At 36.2% G+C, this 18,896-nt stretch overlaps 3 protein-coding genes across 3 annotated transcripts in view; 2 read left to right on the top strand and 1 right to left on the bottom strand.

Moving 5' to 3' along the window:
- Positions 1 to 9,463, top strand: part of LOC115420786 (DNA topoisomerase 1) — a 33,707-nt gene extending 24,244 nt beyond the window's left edge. Inside the window, 5 exon segments of the mRNA XM_075353481.1 lie at positions 2,809 to 2,923; positions 4,539 to 4,666; positions 4,835 to 4,935; positions 7,177 to 7,326; positions 8,765 to 9,463. Of these exon segments, the coding sequence (XP_075209596.1) occupies positions 2,809 to 2,923; positions 4,539 to 4,666; positions 4,835 to 4,935; positions 7,177 to 7,326; positions 8,765 to 8,867 (597 nt within the window). The 3' untranslated portion in view covers positions 8,868 to 9,463.
- hsbp1b (heat shock factor binding protein 1b) lies at positions 8,350 to 13,655 on the bottom strand. The gene is made up of 4 exons (XM_030136315.1): positions 13,462 to 13,655; positions 12,300 to 12,366; positions 11,924 to 12,050; positions 8,350 to 10,380 (listed from the first exon to the last, which is right to left on the bottom strand). Exons 1-3 carry the CDS (start codon positions 13,504 to 13,506, stop codon positions 11,929 to 11,931), a joined length of 234 nt encoding a protein of 77 aa, XP_029992175.1. The 5' UTR covers positions 13,507 to 13,655; the 3' UTR covers positions 8,350 to 10,380; positions 11,924 to 11,928.
- Positions 13,656 to 13,788: 133 nt separating this feature from the next.
- LOC115420788 (PQ-loop repeat-containing protein 1) overlaps positions 13,789 to 18,896 on the top strand; it is a 114,198-nt gene continuing 109,090 nt past the window's right edge. The window contains exon 1 of the mRNA XM_030136314.1: positions 13,789 to 14,086. The gene's annotated coding sequence lies outside the window, so the exon portion shown is untranslated. The remainder of the gene's footprint in view (positions 14,087 to 18,896) is intronic.

The following is an 18,896-nucleotide window of genomic DNA, read 5'->3' on the forward strand; positions in this document are numbered from 1 at the left end:
AGCTCCAAGAAATGTAGGAGTCTGACCTCGGGAAGCAGTATTACATCACCAAAATGTAGGGACTCAAAGGTACATGGTGGAACAAAATATAGCTACCCAAGGCTCTGATTTTTTTTTGAGAAGATAATAGGATAAAATCTAAAATATATAAAAGATAAATGGGGTAGGATAAAAACTACCATGAAATATGTAAAATTAAAAAAATAAATAAAATAACTATTTAATATGTGCAAAATTAGACAGTATGCAGCAGCAGTACACTTAAAGTGATGGTGCATGAAGCAGCAGGATGAGCAACAGTGAAATAAAGTAGCATCATGGTCTGTATACAGCTAATTTGTTATTTGTTTAAAATGATTCCCATTAGTTGCTACCAAGGTAACAGCTAGGTCTTCCTGGGATCCATCACTTAAAATAGCACATATATCATTTTAATGCATAGAGAGACAGAGAGAGAGAGAGGGAGAGAGAGAGGTTTACAAGATAGGCAACAGTGCCTTATAACAGAACAATTAAAACATTTACAAATGTATTGAAACCTACAATGTATTTCAAATTTGGACAGATTCTTACTTAGTTTTTTCTTAATGACAGTCTTGTAGTGTCACTGGAAAGGCCTCTGGTGAACGGATTCCTCCCCCCTGGTGGATTATCTGTGTATTGCATGTATCTAATTATATACCCTCCGATCGTCCTCTCAGATAGTTCTGAATGTCCCCAGGTCTTGATATAAACAATGGGGTGATTGTTCATTTGCTGTTGCTGCACCAAAACTGTTGAACTCGCTGCTCTCCTGACTTGCGAGTCCTCACCGACCTGCCCCTGTTCAAGTCCAGATTAAAGACTCACCTGTTTAGACTGGCTTTGAACCCTTAGCACTGAGACACTATTAGGTTTTAATCTGTGGTCTCTTTTATCACTGTGTGTTGTGTCCTATTGCTTCATGCATATTATGGTACTTGATTAACCTGTTTCTATGTTATAATTTAATCATGCTTTTAGGTGTAAAGCACTTTGGGCTTCTTTATGTTGTTGTAAAGTATTATATAAATAAACTTTGATTTGATTTACATCAGGTTTTTCAAGAAAAAAAAAATCACACTGATCATGTAGAGGGCTTCAAAACTCATGTATCAAATATATGTTTGGTGTTATTAGGATTAATAACCTATTCTCAACATGTAGCCAAGAGAGAGCTCTGTGCATGTCTATGTTTGTCCATAATGGGCAGTGCAGAGCCAGTCAGGCAGCTTTATTTTGGAATAGTTGAAGCTTATAAACGTCCTTCATAGGAGCACTATGTCTGAGCATCCATTCTTCTGACAGTTAATGTATTTAGCAACATGATGGCACATATAGTCAGAATGTTATGTACATGTTAAAAAATTACCAAAAATAAAAAAAATTATTCCGGTCTGCAAAAGTGTGGACTGTCTTAGTGTGTTCTCATGTGGAAAGGTAAAGAGGACTTTCTTCCCTCCGTCTTGATTCGACAGCCTGGACGAGCTAGAATACGCAAGAGTGAAACCACAGCGTTGCTCAGGGTGGCTCGTACTGCTACTCATTGTGTTTATCTGTCGTTATCTCACTGCCTCCAGCCACCTTCCCAAAATGCCAGGCAGAATTGCAGAAATAATGGAAGTAGGGAGTGTACAAAACATTTTTTAGGGTGTTGAGTTGGAGCAACACAAGCTCTAAGCTCTGTAAGCATTCAATTTGCAAACATTTCATTGTACCATATGACATTTCAAAAGGGGATAGAGACGCTGCTCCTCAATGCTAACACGCTCAACTGTGATATTTGCTGATTGTCTCAGAGTTCACACACACACATACACATCACGAGGAGGTTGGAGTGTGTGATCAGAGCTGAATGAGTGCTGTTTGTCAGGCTTATGTGGAAGCCTCCTCTCCTGAGTGTGCATCATTAGAGTTCCAACACACACACACACACACACACACACACCTCGTCTACAGTTTCAGGTGAGGTGAAATCGCACTGGGATTTCCGCACCTACGTCTTAGTCAAAGAAATTTAACAACTAGTTGCTGTCATAAAGCCCCTATGAGTTGCTTTATTTGGGCACATATTTCCCCTGTGCTCCTATCGAATCCCAACGAAACAGGAGCATTTTTAAGACGAGTGTGATCCAGAGAATACTTAACTTGGATCCAGTAGTAAAAGAATGATGCACAGATGATGAATTTGGGACTTAAGTGTCATTATTTCCTCCTTGCATTGGTTGCTATCCCCTAATTCTTGCAATACGCCAAAAAAAAGGTTCAGTAGAAAAGGAAATCAGAACTGCAGTTACACTAAGATGTAATGTTACTGTGTTATAATGACATGAAAAACACACACCAATATTTACATCTCCCAAAAAAGATTGTTCACAGTTTAGTTTTTACTTCATTGTGTGCCCTTTTAGTGTTATACTCTTTTTCATGTCTTTGCTGTTTGTTGAAGCCGCAGCAATTTGACAGGAGCTAATGGCTGTCTAACCACCGGCTATGACAGCTCGAACTTGTTAGAATACCTACGGAAATGTCACAGAGGAACCAGGACTGTGATCTTTTTTTAATCCCCCTGCTCTAATGGATGGTGATGATAATGAAGGCAGAGACTGTGTTTTATTTCCTATAGCGTGGCGTTGGTGTCACAGACGTTTGCAACTTTCCAGTGCCACAGTGCCACCTAGTGGTGCTATAAATAGTTTAATGTTTCTGAGATTTGTCGGAGAACACAATGAGGGATGTGTTGGTCTTTTTCCTGCTTGTCACTGTCCCTCTCGCTCCTATTTTTCTCAGACGAGCATGCTGAACAAGCACTTGAGCTCGCTAATGCCAGGTTTGACAGCAAAGGTCTTCAGGACGTACAACGCCTCCATCACTCTACAGCAGCAGCTCAAAGAACTCACCAACAGTAAGCCACACACATCAGGACATAAAAAGCCCTTGATATTTTGATAGATTTTTCTTTTTTTAAGATTGAGTCAAGATATGCTTGCGTCAGACATCAGTCAGCTTTTGCAGCAGTGTACTTTGACTACACCTGCTGCTGTTCATCTGTGCCTGACTTTAACAGATTATTATTCAGAGATGGAAGTGTCACTTTCTCTTTCCATCGCTCTGAACTTCAGAGCTAATCTCTGGGTTGACATTGGGTTACTGTTCTTTGTGGATCCCAGAAACTAGGGTTCCTGCACCTCCTTAAAAATCTCCTAAATTCAGTTTTATAGATATTCAATTCAATTCAGTTCAATTTTATTTGTAGAGCCCAATATCACAACAAGGTTGCCGCACAGGGCTTTACAGAATTAGTTGGATATGAAAACAAACAACAGTCAAATAAACAGTAGATGAAGGAAATGGATTAGTCTCCCAGGCATCCCCCATCCTTAGACACTCCTTTTCAGCAAGGAAAAACTCCAAAAACCCAGTGGGAAAAGAGAAACCCCAGGGAGAACCACAGTGAAGTCCATCCACTCCCATGGACGGACAGGCTGTAGATGAACCAGGACTGATGGACGTCTGTTTAATGATGTAGTTCCAGTCTGTAAAGATGCAGTAGGATGGGGGCACATGAGGAGGTCCATCCAGACAGGTGAGGGTGGGGGAAGAGGTCTGGGGTCACAGGTCAGGACACAGATGAGTCACCTCAGATCCCGTCGTCACTGGGCCCCAGGCGGCTACATCTGAAACAGTAGCCACTCCCCCAGAGTCCTAGAAGTTTTTAAGTAGCCCTAAATTTGACTTTGTAACGACTTGTTTGATAAAATCATTTTGGTTTAATTCATGGGTGTCAAACCTGCGGCCCATGGGCCAAAACTGACCCACAGGATGAATTTGTGCAAAAAACGACACAGAAGATATTAACAGTCAAGTGTGTCATACTCATTTTAGTTTCAAACTCTAAATTCAAACAATATTGTGTCTGATACTAATGTTCAGCTGTGATCTACTCATAATGCACATTTATAAATAAGTCAAGGCATAATATTGTTATACGTGCACTTACTTTTCTAACGAAATTTCACATTTTTCAGAGTATTCACGTTTTTATGAAAGGATAGTTTGTACATGTATGTTTTTGCAATTAAAGAGATAAAAAAAACTGCTGTTCTCATTATTTTATATGTTATTGTGCTATTATATTATTGGCCTGGCTCATTTGAGATCAAACTGGACTGAATGTGACCCCTAAACTAACATGAGTTTGACACCCCTGATCAATTGAAGTTCATCTTTTTCTTAATGAGACAAACCTTTAAGCATTAAAGTCCACATTTCAGGTGTCACTACACTGGACCTCATACTGTCTTTTAATATAAAATCTAAAGAACAAACATATCCAAAACTGAGTCTTAAATGGGTGCAAATTTGTATAGATTCAGTTAAACAGAATTAAACCTTAATTTTGTAACTGTGTGAACAGGGTGTGTATTTCTGGTGTGATGTGGTATTTTTATAAATAGGGGATAAGTAACTTTTTTTTCTGATGAATTACTAATTACTGATCACTGTGTCCATCTCCAAAGAGTCTGACAATGTGGCAGAGAAGCTGCTGTCATACAACCGAGCCAACAGGGCAGTTGCAATTCTGTGTAACCACCAGCGGGCGCCGCCAAAGACCTTTGAACAGTCCATGGTGAACCTGCAAACCAAGGTAAGAACAGCTGTGCAGTGACAAATACTGACTGGGGTTTAATGGACCACCATTAAGTTTCCCTGGTGATGCATTTACAGGACTGTGATATCATTACATGTCACTGTTTGCCTGTATTTTGTTATTATACTACATAGAGATACCTTTTACCTGATGTTTTCCTCCCAGATTGAAGCCAGAAAGGAGCAGCTGTCTTTGGCCAAATCTGAGCTGAAACAGGCCAAGAAAGAGGCCAAGTCCAAAGGCAGCTCAGATCCCAAACTGCAGACGTAAGTGTCACCAAGGGGCTTCAAATATTAATACGAAGGCACCGGATCCATGTACAATAAATCAAACAACTGTAAGTGTCTCCTAATAAAGTGTGGATGCTTCAGTATGATTGATGATCTCTGAGATAAAATATGATGGAAACGCTTGGAAAAGCAGGTGTGTATCCTATTCTTAAAGCCAATAAATGCTCTTTGTACTGGCAAAATTCAAAAAGATCTTTTTAAAGATCAATATTATAATCTCCAGAACCATCTTTAATCACTGTATGTGGCTTAGACATCAGCCACGTTTGTCAGTTATTTATCTATACACTTCACATACTTTGAAAACTACACTCACAGTCAATGAAAACTTTTGAGACCGTATTTTTTGACATAATTTTTATTTTGAAACCCTAAACTGGAATTTTTTTCATATGAATCATTTGTTTAGGATATTGGCATACAGAAACAAAAATCTAAAGTTTCAAGAATAATTTCAAAACAAAAAAATTTAACAAAAGAAAATGGCACCTGCCAAACACAAAGTCACAACAGTAGCGGTCCTGGTCGGTAGTTGTCACTCTCTCTCTCGTCCTGGATGCGGTCTATGGTCAACAGAGCCTGTGGTGTTGTGGTGTTCAACCAGGTTTCTGATTGTGGGTTGGGAACAGCCCATACATCGGCCTGGCTATATCACTGGAGCTCAAACCGGCCTCCACCATACCCAGTGCCCGGAGACGACGTTCACGTGATAGACGTCGCATGATACCGTTCACTGGACTAACAATGGTGGCCTTTATATAGGCCTTCAAAACCAGTCCTCAAATTGTGCAGATAACCCACTGAGTATTGCTCAATGTGTATTTGGTCCACTTTTGCAAAGAGACCAACCCATGTGCAATGAACCGTGACAACATGACAACTCCTCATTATCTCAACTACCCGAGCACTAAGTCGTCAATAAATCCACAATGAATAATTACAACCCCCCTACAAGTAGAAATATGCAGACATTTCTACCTCAAACTTTCTATTGACTGTCAGTATATAAGCCACTTTGGTTTTAGATAATTAATGACCACAAAAATCCATCCCAGCACCTAAGCCTGTGGCCTAATTTGAACATTTCGATCTATTGTGCAAATTTGAAAGACATTCTGACGTCATTACAGACAGTCGTGCAAACCCATCAAAAGTGAAAAAGGTCACAGAGAAGCAAACCCTCAAGGACACTGCCCCCTCCTTGAAGTCAGAATTTTAAAATATCAGCTTTAAAATGTGGATTTACAGACTTTGATTTTGGCCTGGAAAGTGATGTGAATTTTATGACTTTTCTTGGTTTTTCATGACCTGAGGAACCTGAGCCTGTCTGCTTTGATTCACTACCTGTGTTTCTGCCTGAAAAGTTTTTTTTTTTTTTTTGTATAGTTTAATGATATAATGCTAATATATTATACATTTTCAACTATTTAGCTGTGCTCTGCTAAGGAATACTAGAGGACTCGTATTTATTCAAATGCAGATATTGTGGAGGTTCATTTTTTTTTTTTTTTTATTTCTTATTATGTAACACTCTTTTATTAAATAATGTTAGTTCCTGTGTTGGGATTGCACAAAAATAATGTTATGATGTTAATTATGAACTAATTGAATATCAACATTTGAACAGGATCTTAAACTGTAATGTCTGTAAAACATAATTTAAGTTTTAACACAGAAAAATGTTGTGATATATTAGATCCTGTTCTGATCAAATCAAAATGTGTTTAGCATTTGTGCATATTTCTGGTGTAATCCAGTTCTTCAAGGAAATAATCATTAAAAAAAAAAAGAAACAAAAAATTGCCTTTTTAACAGTATCATGATAAGTTGTGATCCTAGTATTGTGATTTGTATCATATTGTCAGATTCTTGCCAATACACACCCCTAATGTTTATAGCATAATACAATCTACATTATTGTGATTTAAATGTTGAAAAAAGTAATCATGAGTATATATGTTCTCGTAGATATGTATTTGACCCCAGCAATAAGGTGCTGTGCTGGAAAAATTTGAAAATGACGCTTAAAAGTGCTTGAATTTGACCTTGAAAAATGTGTACGAACCCTGAATTGAGAAAATTTAATGTAAAAAAAAAAAAAAAAGAAAAAAAGAAAAAAAGCCAAAACTTTGACTTTCCTGGTAGTAAATAATGCTGTTTGACTCGTTAAAATGAACCTCACTCTAACTCTACTGCCCTGGTGTATATTTTCTCCAGGCTGGTGGAGCGGAAGAAGGCAGCGGTGAAGCGCTGTGAGGAGCAGCTCCTGAAGATGGAGGTCCAGGCAACTGACAGAGAGGAGAACAAACAGATTGCACTGGGTACCTCGAAGCTCAACTATCTGGACCCACGCATCAGTGTGGCCTGGTGAGTTAAAAATAACATGGACTCAATAACCCTGATGAAAACACGCAAGTACAGTCTGGCTGATAGAATACGTGCAGACTGTTTTCAAACGGCCTTTATCAAAGTATAAATTAGGGGTGTCAAACTCATTTTAGTTCAGGGGCCACATTCAGCCCAATTTGATCTCCAGTGGGCTGAACCAGTAAAATAATAACAGTGAAAAAAGTAAAATTATATTATTATCAGGTTTGCATCTACAAAGTTTCCTTAAAAATCTGAATAAAAATGAACAACTTGAATTGTCTTAAGAAAAAAAATGGCAATTTTAACAATATTATGCCTCGGTTTATCAGTTTATCATTTACACATGTGCATTACAATCGCACAAAACATTTAGTAACAGGCAGAATATTGGTAAAATTGCATTTACTTTTCTTAAGACATTTCCGTTTGTTCATATTTGTTCAGGTTATTCACGTTTTTTGTAGAAGTATAGTTTGGTAATGTAAAAATTTTCATGCAATTTTATTTTTTTACAGCAAAAAAACAAAGAGAGAATTTGGGGTTGTCATTATTTAAAGGTTATTATGATAATATTTTACTGGTCTGACCCACTATAAATCTAATTGGACTGTATGTGTGTGAATGTGGAACCTGAACTAAAGTGATTTTGACACCATTGATTGTTAGTATCTTCAGTATAATTTTTGAATTTCACTAATTCATCCCGCGGGCCGGATTGGACCCTTTGGCGAGCCGGATTTGACCCCCAGGCTGCATGTGTGACACCTGTGGTATAAATAATTGGACCAGACAGCAAAGTGAAGTATCACAACACTGGTGCATTTCTGAAAAAAAAAAAAAAAAAAAAAAGGTATCCTGATGGTAACCTTTGAAATAGTTTTTCATCATCAATATGGGCTTTTACTATTGCACTCACAAGAAGGTAAAAACAAACACAAGGCAAAATGTTCACAAATCATGTTGCTTTATATAATAATAACAGACATGAGAAATGTTGTGTAAACCTTTTTTTTTCTACTCTTTCTACTACTGCCTTCGAAAACACACTGAAACAAGAAACTTTCAGACAGTATCATCATGCATAATATAAGGTACAGAAAAATAGAATCAGTGAAATGATTGTAGTTAATACCTGTGTACTAAAACTCACTTTCTATTAAATTATATAGAATTTATAATGTAAATGTTATCGTTTTCTAAATACCTTATTTAATTATAGCGTTAATTATTTTCTCTTCTTTAGCATATTAGCTCTAAAGATGCCTAAAGGTACATAATAGCTCCTGATAGTCGTTTTCTGTTCTAGTCCAGCTTTGTTTCTATAGTATGTATTGTGTATATCGTAGCTGGTGTCACATACCAGCTAGAAGACGCAGAAATGATTTGAGGATTTGCTAAATTATTTTTTGTGTATCCTTATCCCCCAATGTGTCAGGTGTAAGAACATGGAGGTACCCGTTGAAAAGATCTACAACAAAAGCCAAAGGGATAAGTTCGCCTGGGCCATCGACATGACGGAAGCAGACTTCGAGTTCTAACTCCACACCCATAAAACTCCTCTTATGGTATTTATGGTAAACTATTCCTACTACGTCCTAGTCTACTGATTATGTACTGAAATGAGACTGTGTGACATGATGAAAGTCTGCCCTTGTCAAACATTGTTTTGTTTACAGCTGTGCACTTACGTTGAAGCTTTTTTTTTTTTTTTTTGGCACATTATTTAGTCAACTGCTCTTTATTTGTTTGTGCATTTTGTGTTTGCATTAACTTGAATAAAGGTTCTAACTCTGCAATGAAAGAATAAAACCTTGGTCACAAATTTGTCCGAACATTACGCAGACTTCTTAACTGAGCCTCGTCCAAGAACCGCTCGTACTCACAACTTAATTTGGAAATGCTACATGTGAGCAATTTACAACTTTTTGCAAGCGGTCCACTCCTCTTATCGGACTTGTCTGTAATGAATTTAATTATTTTTTAGTAGATGTTTCATTACTTTGAAGCAAGTCTTTCACACTTAATTTAAACAGCTGGTGGTACAAGTGGCATTCATCATGTTTATGCAGCTTTGACAGTTTTATCAAGTTAGTATTTGTTGAATCTGTGGCATGCTTGTAAAAGATCATTGTACTAAAAGACAAAACAAAACAAATTCAGATATCAACACAGTGATGTTGTTGCATGAGGTCTACTGTTACATACTTGGATTCTCATTTTCTTCTATTTAAAGACATTGGATTATTCTAGAAAATCAATGTCCAACTTTTCAGCTTAGCCACTCTGATTCAAATATGCAAAACCATATTGGTCTATCAAAAACAAAAAACATGCAACACAGATGATCCACAAATTTGCATCTAAATTACAACTCTAGTTTGAAAAAATACCTAACTTTGAGCACCTCAGAGATACGATTTATAGAAAAGAAGTTACTCAGCACCTGGCCAAATATTTATTATTTAATAGGTGACAAACAGCATTGTATTAAATAGGTTTCATCGAACAAAATCAGTTAGAACTGGAATGCATCCCACACCGTGTTAGTAACAGTGGTGCTCTTAAAAAACAAACAAAAAAAACAAAACACTGCAGTCTTCAGATGTTTACTGTGCCTACTTCCTCATGTTGGGAGGGATTTGGAGGTTCTACTGGCCCGTTTGTTTTCCAGTTGTACGTTTCAGCACAGGCTGGTGGTGGGGGGTAGGGGGAGGGGTCTCTTCCCCGTCAGCCATCACCTCATGGGATTTAGTTAATTACAATACAAGATGGCAGCAAAATAACCTCCGGGTTGACGCGCAAAATCCATAAGCTGCGTTCCCGCTCAAGCGTTTTTAGGGTTCAGAAGGGCGTAATTCACACTAGTCTAACTTACAAATAACGTTCAACTTTTCAAGTCATTACATAACTGTAACCGTTTATCACAATATTCAATATATAAAAAAAGCATTTCACACAACAACACACCAAATCAATAGAAGTCATTTTCAGAATGGAAACCTCTCCCGCTCCTGAATGTAGGACCGACTTCACATCTTGTTACTTAGGAACCTGTAGGACAGATGAGAAAATCCAGGTTAAGATGGAATGCAAGATTAAAGGTGAAGGTGTAAAAATGTTCAAATTAACATGAAACTATAACTCTAATTCTTCAGGTTGCAGGTTCTATGACTGCTGTAACACTGAAAAGTTTGCAAATTAAAAAAAAAAAAAATTATACAGGAAAAAGATACTTCGATTTACTATTTTTCCAGGTACATTTATTACCCCGCCCCACCCAAAGGGGAGGCAAGGCGTATTGTTTTTGGTTCGGTTTGTTTGTTAATACTTAAGCAGCAAATCTATTGGTTGAATTCTTACCAAATTGGGTTTATAGATTGCCAGTGACCCAGAATAGAGGTCATTACATTTTGGGAAAGTAGGTCAAAGTTCAAATTTTTTATGAATTTTTTAAATCTTTTTTTTTTCCTACCATTTACATATAATGGGGTGACATTTTAAATGTCTATAAAAACATCAATTTTGTTCCAATTTACTTCAAACTTGACACGTATATAGAGGCAATCTATATGCTGACATCAGCACACGTATAGACATGATGACATCAGCTGGATCAATTCCAAAATAAGCTATAATACATGGGGCAGGGTTTGTTGTGCCTGGCACCACTTGTTAGGTTTTATTTCTGCCTTAGAAACTCAAAAACACCCTGCCTTCAGCAATTGATCTCATGAGACATTATGACATTCATGGTGCATTAGAAAAAGCCACTACAAAAAACAGAGAAAAAGAAAACCCTCTTGTGTATTCGTAGGTTTTGTGTCCAGGAATGAAACTGCTCATGTACACCCCTTTCACTGGCTTCAACTGAGCTACATGAAAATAGTTGAAAAACTAAAATATGGGGGGTACTTGTGATACTGTATATAATAGAATATAAGAAAGTAAGCAGGTACAGGGTGGGGAAGCAAAATTTACAATGAACAGTTAGTTGTTTTTTCTCAGCAGGCACTACGTCAATTGTTTTGAAACCAAACATATATTGATGTCATAATCATACCTAACACTATTATCCATACCTTTTCAGAAACTTTTGCCCATATGAGTAATCAGGAAAGCAAACGTCAAAGAGTGTGTGATTTGCCGAATGCACTCGTCACACCAAAGGAGATTTCAAAAATAGTTGGAGTGTCCATAAAGACTGTTTATAATGGAAAGAAGAGAATGACTATGAGCAAAACTATTACCAGAAAGTCTGGAAGATACTATTAAAGTAGAATGGGAGAAGTTGTCACCTGAATATTTGAGGAACACTTGCGCAAGTTTCAGGAAGCGTGTGAAGGCAGTTATTGAGAAAGAAGGAGGACACATAGAATAAAAACATTTTCTATTATGTCAATTTTCTTGTGGCAAATAAATTCTCATGACTTTCAATAAACTAATTGGTCATACACTGTCTTTCAATCCCTGCCTCAAAATATTGTACATTTTGCTTCCCCACCCTGTATGATTTTCTCTGAGAAAGATGTTCATTAGTTTTAAACATCTTTCACAGAGGGTTGACGTTTGTTTTTCTACTAGATTTCGGTCTCACCTTCATTATGAGCCTTGACCCTCTTTAGCCTTTTCTGGCGTTCCCTCGATCTCTTCAACACCGGCCTGGGTCATTAGATCTGCAATGTTCTTCTCTAAATCATCAATGCGTGTGCTCATCTCATCGAGTGGAGAAGCAGTTAAGGCACATATAGTAATAAATATGAGAGCGTCTGCTGTGAGCTCTGAGCAGGTGAATATCTGGGTCAGACAATTTATCAAAATTGTGGTTATTAAAGGAAATGCATGGGGGTGAAACAAGAAGGCAAGAAATATCAAAAAATATATTCTTACATTTCAACTAGATTAAAAAATAAAATGCATTTATTCAATAAACGTTGCTCATTGCTGTCATTTTAAATCTGAGTTTTGGATATTCCTCCCGATGATCTGGTCTGACATGGTCTGGAACTTGTCCTGCATCTGTTGCAGCAGCGTCTGGACCTATTCAACAACACACACAAAAGGAGAAATCAGAAGTCCGAGGAATGAATCATCTGCTAAGACTGGTTCACTGAAAGAGAGTTCTAATCGATAACATTTACCAGTTTGACTTGAGGATGAGTCTTTCAGTTTAATATGTAAAGCTAGTGTCAGCAGAGCAAAGTCTAACTGTAAAACCAATGCCTGCAGCCTATGGTAACAGAAGTTTTTAGTTTCCTTGACGACAATGTAAGAGCACGGTAACCATGGGAGCATACTCTTGAACTCACCAGCACATCTGTAAAACAGCAAAAACACCAGAAAAGCATAGTTTTCTGTATCTCAACAGCTCTTCCTAGAGTACATTATACCCTAACCTGAACATATTTGTAATTTTTAATAAAACCATACCAGCCTGGAATCTTCAGTAACTATTAACAGCTGTCCCAAGGGTCAGAAAAAAAACTATGCATTTATTATGGTGTAACATGAGGGCTTAACTAAGTAAGATGCACAATTTACTTAACATACAATAGACACAAATTTTAACAGCCCATGCCAACAAGCTTTTAAGACCATAGTGTGTTGAAAGGATGGTGAGTACAGGATGAATGTGTGGGAGGGTACCGGTTTCCATAACAACACTGAAACATTAACTACTTAGCATGCAGAATAACAATGAGAAGTCGACTAGTATATGCACCAAAATTAAATTAGATATATTACACATTAAGTATTATGGAGTTGCTACCTTATAATAAGCAATCGGTACAACTAAACTAGTCTCTGCAGCTGCACTCCACTTGAACATTACTTCATACATATGACTGTAATGCTATGCGGATTTATGGGTTCCTATAATGATCTCATTTACAAGACTTCCACTGACCATTACATAACGTACTGACGGTAGTTAGAACCACACCGCTCTGCCTATACTATACACCTCAAACACACTAAATCAGTGGAAGCATTTAATAAGAGACACATACAGACTTTGTAACCATTAAAGATGTGCCAAATTACATCTATCATTAGCTTAAAATGCTCACGCTCGCTAGCATTCCTGGCTTTAGCTACAATAGCTAACATTAGCATACCACAATCACGACTCACCACATTAGTAAGATCCTGCACCGATTTGGGGTCTGTTTCAGCCATGGTTCTGTGTAGACGATTATCAACGCTTACAACGTATAGAATTAAATCTGTCAATCGTTTTTCGGACTGCTTTGTAACTGGTCTGAAATAGATAGTAGTCCCTCGTACCACCCACCGCACAGTCAGCTGTTCGACAACAATGAAAGTATCGCGAGAAGACAGTAGCGGCGCAATGAAATATGGGTAACTGAGTTTTTTTTATCGAGATAACATTTACAGTACCCTGCGGTTTTTGTGTGTGGTCTGAGGAAAACCTGGCTTGGGCAACACATGAGACGAGTTTAGTTCCTCAGGCTATGCTTTTGTAGTTCAGAATGATCGCCTTGCATTTTGTGTAGTTTAGTTTAACCCGAGCTAAATAAATAACAACAGTGGATGTATAAGTGAGCGCGTGTGTGTGTGCGCGCGTGTCTATATGTATGTATGCTTGCGTGCGCGTGCCAGGTCCTCCTGTTTCTCTTGAGAGCGAGTTTGGATTTTTAACTTTGGGCTGCAGAGAAACACATGTGTTTTTACACCAAATACTGGTTTGAGAAGAAGAAAAGTTTAAAAAAGGGAGAAGGAAAGTGAAAAGTGACAGGTAAGCGCTAAGTTACAAGATGTTGGGTCTAAACCGGACTAACTTAGGTGGTCTTAAAGCTCTCGAGACGCTTTATTTAAGACTGAAATTGACACTTGTAAACAAAACAGGAAAAGCGTTGATGTTACAGTTGATAATTCGATGATACAAACTTTCAGCATTGACTATAACACAGTAATAACCTTGTATTACTGGTAGTTGCTGAAGCCCGGTAGCCAAAAATTGATGTGTTGAAGTTTGAGCATGCCATGGCCCAACCCCACACAGCTATGTTCTGCTTACATAACACAGCCTGTTCTGTTAGGTGGACACACTCCATTCATTTCATCCATACTGGTGACATGATTTTAACGCATATACTCGCTCTACAAGTCATGGTTTACTCCATAAGCACATGACAATAGTTGGACATTCCTTGGATTATAATGCACAAGTAATGTTTAACCCTGGGAAACTTGTAAAAATAGGGTAGTTCTGCAGGCTGTGTTCACTTGACATTTACTTTTATATGTTCTGTAGACTTTCTTTGTCATTGGAAGTCACTGAGATGAGATTTGTCACTGAGATGTTGGCTGCAAAATCATCTACTGATCTGAAATGTTTAACCCTTTCATGCATAGTGGTCACTACAGTGGACAGTTATTCTACAGCTGTTCTCTTGTATATTCATGGATTTTGTTAGTTTAGTTTCATATCAGCCAACACAATACACAATACACTGCAATTGATAACATTACTGTAACTTGGCTGTTCTTGATAAACCAAATGTAACATGTTTGAGTGTAAATCAGTTCCTTGTTATCGTTATTAGACTGTAATTAACAACACATGTTTTTTGGGGTTTTTTTTTTGGCATATTGGAGTTCACTACAAACAAAAAGTTAAGGATATTTGGGTTTTTTTGTCTTTTTTTTATTTTTGCCATTTGTAAATAAAACTATGTCTGGTCATTAAAAAAATCTGTTTCAATTCAATTCACACACAAAAAAGTAAAAAGCTTTGTGCAAAAATCCCAATTGAAAAACATAGCCCCAAAAATTTTAAATAACCATAACTTTTTGTTTGTAGTGTATGTTAAAATGTGAGAAAACATCAAATTAGCAGCATTAAATGTTTTTATTTCATAGTTTTCACACAGTATATCAGTAAATACGTGTTTCGTTGCTTTAAAAATTAAACGCACATTTTTGCAACTCCATGAAAAATAGCTTCATAAAAAAAAAAAAAAAAAATTGTCTCATTGTTTTTTAAATGCTTAAAGAGGAATAAAGAAAAAAAAAGTCTTGATTAACGTTCTCATAATTCATGCATGAAAGGGTAAACCCTTTCATGCATGAATTAATTAGTTGAGAATTTTTTTTTTTTTCTGTTTTTATTCCTCTTTAGGCATGAAAAAACGATGCGATTGAATTTTTTTTTTAAGAACTTATTTTTCATGGAGTTACAAAAATGTCCACTCATCTGAACACTGTGCATGTAATTTTTGAAGTAAAGAAACATATATTTAAAATCCATCATCAGAAAGTGATAGACTGTGTGAAAACTATGAAATAATAACATTTTTCATGTAGCTGATATTTTCTCACATTTCAACGTACTCTAATACTAGTTATTACTCACTTCATGGAGATAATATGCAAAAAAACCCCCAAAAAACCCAAACTTTTTGATTAAGACAACTTTTATTAATAGTCTTGTAACAATTAACAGTTGATTTACATTAAAACATACTACTGCAGATCAGGTTTATCAAGAACAGCAAAGTTACAGTAATGGTGTGAATTACAGTGTATGGGATGATGCATTAAGTGTCCACTGTGTTGGATGATATGAAACTTAAACAACAAAACCCATTAATTTAACAGGAGAACAATAGCTCTCCACTGTAGTGACCAGTATGCATGAAAGGGTTAATAACTTCTGATCCACTAACCCACAGGTGTCAAACTCATTTTAGTTCAGGGGCCACATTCAGCTAAATTTGATCTGAAGTGGGCCTCACCTGTAAAATAATAACAAAATTATGTATAAATACTGTCAACTCCAAACTTTTCTCAATGTTTTACAGCAAAAAGAAGTTGATTTACATTTTGAAAAGGTTTACATCTGCAAACAGTCTTTTCAAAAGATGTGAATGACATGAAAAAACTGAAAAAAATAAGTGTAATTTGAACAATATTCTACCTCAGTTTATCATTTACACACGTACATTATAACTTACAGATCACAGTGGATCTACAAATACACAAAAACATTTAGTGTCAGGTGGAATCTTGTTAAAATTGTTCTTACTTCCATTAAGACATTTCAGGTTGATCATATTTGTTCAGGTTATTTACATTTTTGTGAAATTATACTTTGTTTTGGTGTAAATACATGAAAATATTTACATTTACAAAGGGAAAAGTTTAGAGTTGTCATTATTTATATGTTATTATGATTCTATTTTACTGAATCCTGCCCACTTGAGATTGAATTGGTCTGAATGTGGAACCTGAATTTAAAGGACTGTTAATATCTTAGTATAATTTTTGAATTTCACTAATTCATCCCAAGGGCCGGATTGGACCCTTTGGCGGGTCGGATTTGGCCCCCGGGCCACATGTTTGACACCTGTGCACTAACCCTGTCAATATGTTGAAATAATTAGTGTAAAACACACTTTGTCATCTTTTCATGGTCATCAGATATGACCCATTTGGACATTCAGAGGCTCCATAGTGAACATGGAAACACAGGTGTCTTCTACAACATTGATTCACCAGTAAAACCCTTGGAGACTGATAAATGACAGTGAATGGACACACTGGGTTTATGTTCAGTTAATGGTATATTTTTCTGATTAAGTCACTTTTTCTTCATTTTTCTCTGTTTCTGATATAATAACCCTCGACTTTAATCTGAGGTTTAATGAACATCTACATGATCAGTAAATTAAATACAGGAAAATACTTGCTTTACACTGAAAAAATGCAAAATACAGAGGATAATATTATAATAAATTATGATAAAATACATAAGAAAGGTTAAATAGATAGAAAACTTCATTTTTGTAATTGCCACAAAAATTGCACTGGGTCTTTATGGGTTAAAGCTGACTTATGTGAAATAACAGATGTCGACCAGGTAGCTAAATGAACCCTGTACTTCATCTTGACTCTCACACTGACATTCAGTGACGTTACAGGTTTGTGCATTGCATTGTTGAGATATTATCAGCAATCAAACTCTCTGCTTGAAGAAATGGAACGTCACAACAGAGAACCTGTTGTTGAGGTATCAAGCCCATTGTTGACTGACTTGTTCCTAAGCTCCATGGAGTTACATGTCAGCTGACACTTAACCCTCAGGGGTCTGGGCCTATTCTGGCCATTTTTGAATACTTTTGATATTGCCTTTATATACCACTTGCTTACCATACCCATGTTTGGTATCTTTTTTAGATCACAACTTCACCTATGAGATTGACCCATTATATTTTCACTTTGATCGACTATATCAACATACAGGGCAAAAAAAGAAACAAAACTGACTTTTTTTTAATATCATACTATGCTGTGACCATTTTTTTATATCATACTACAATGACCATTTTTTGTATCATACTATCCAGTGACTATTTTTTTTATCATAATATACTATGAACATTTTCTTATATCATACTATACTACGACCAATTTTTATATCGTGCTGTACAATGACCATTTTTGATATCATACTATACTATGGTAATTCTTTATATTATGCTATATTGAAGCAACACTGTGGTACAGTGGATAGTACTGATAAACTTAATCTGCACTAACATGTTTGAGTGTAAACCACTGGTTTTTTTCTTAGACACAAAGGTTTTTTTTGCATGTTATCTTCATGAAGTGAGTAATAACTAGCATTAGAATATGTTAAAATGTGAGAAAACATCAGATTTGCAGCATTAAAAATGTTCTTATTTCATTGTTTTCATATTGCTTTCTTACGGAACAGGATTAGGGCCACTGGATTTTAATCTCAGAATTCTGACTTTAAACTCAGAATTCTGACTTTTTTCCCTCAGAATTCTGACTTTAAACTCAGAATTTTGACTTTAATCTCAGAATTCTGACTTTTTTCCCTCAGAATTCTGACTTTAAACTCAGAATTCTGACTTTAAGCTCAGAATTTTGACTTCAATCTCAAAATTCTGACTTTTTTCTCAGAATTTTGACTTTAATCTCAGAATTCTGACTTTTTTCTCTGAATTCTGACTTCAATTTCTGAATTCTGACTTTTTTGTCATAATGATAATAATTAAAAAATATATATTGAACCTTATTTTAATTTATTGTATTTTTTTCCAGTGGCCCCAATCCTCTTCTGTACTTTCTGATATTGGGTTTTGAACACACGTTTCTTTACTTCAAAAATTAAATGCATGAACATTTTTGTAACTCCATGAAAAAAAAAAAAAATTGATCGCATTGGTTTTTTTTTGTTTTTTTTTGTTTTTTTTTTTCATGTGTAAGGACGAATAAAAACACTCAAGAAAAAAAAATATCTTTACTAAGGTTCTCGTAATTCATGCATGAAAGGGTTAAGTAGTAGGGTATAAGTAGTAGGTTATTATTGCTTAGGGACTACAGATGGAAATTAGCACTGCTGGTACAATCTGGCATATTTACAGCTGCAATTGTTGTAGATGTTCATTAATATGTACTGTCCCTAATAAGTAAATAAATAAATAAATAAATAAATAGTTAATAGTATGGTAATCAAGGAGCTGGAGACATTCTAAGATTGGACAATAGAAATACCATACCATCTTTGAAGTGGC

Source organism: Sphaeramia orbicularis, chromosome 6 (assembly GCF_902148855.1).
Source record: "Sphaeramia orbicularis chromosome 6, fSphaOr1.1, whole genome shotgun sequence".
NCBI lineage: Eukaryota > Metazoa > Chordata > Actinopteri > Kurtiformes > Apogonidae > Sphaeramia > Sphaeramia orbicularis.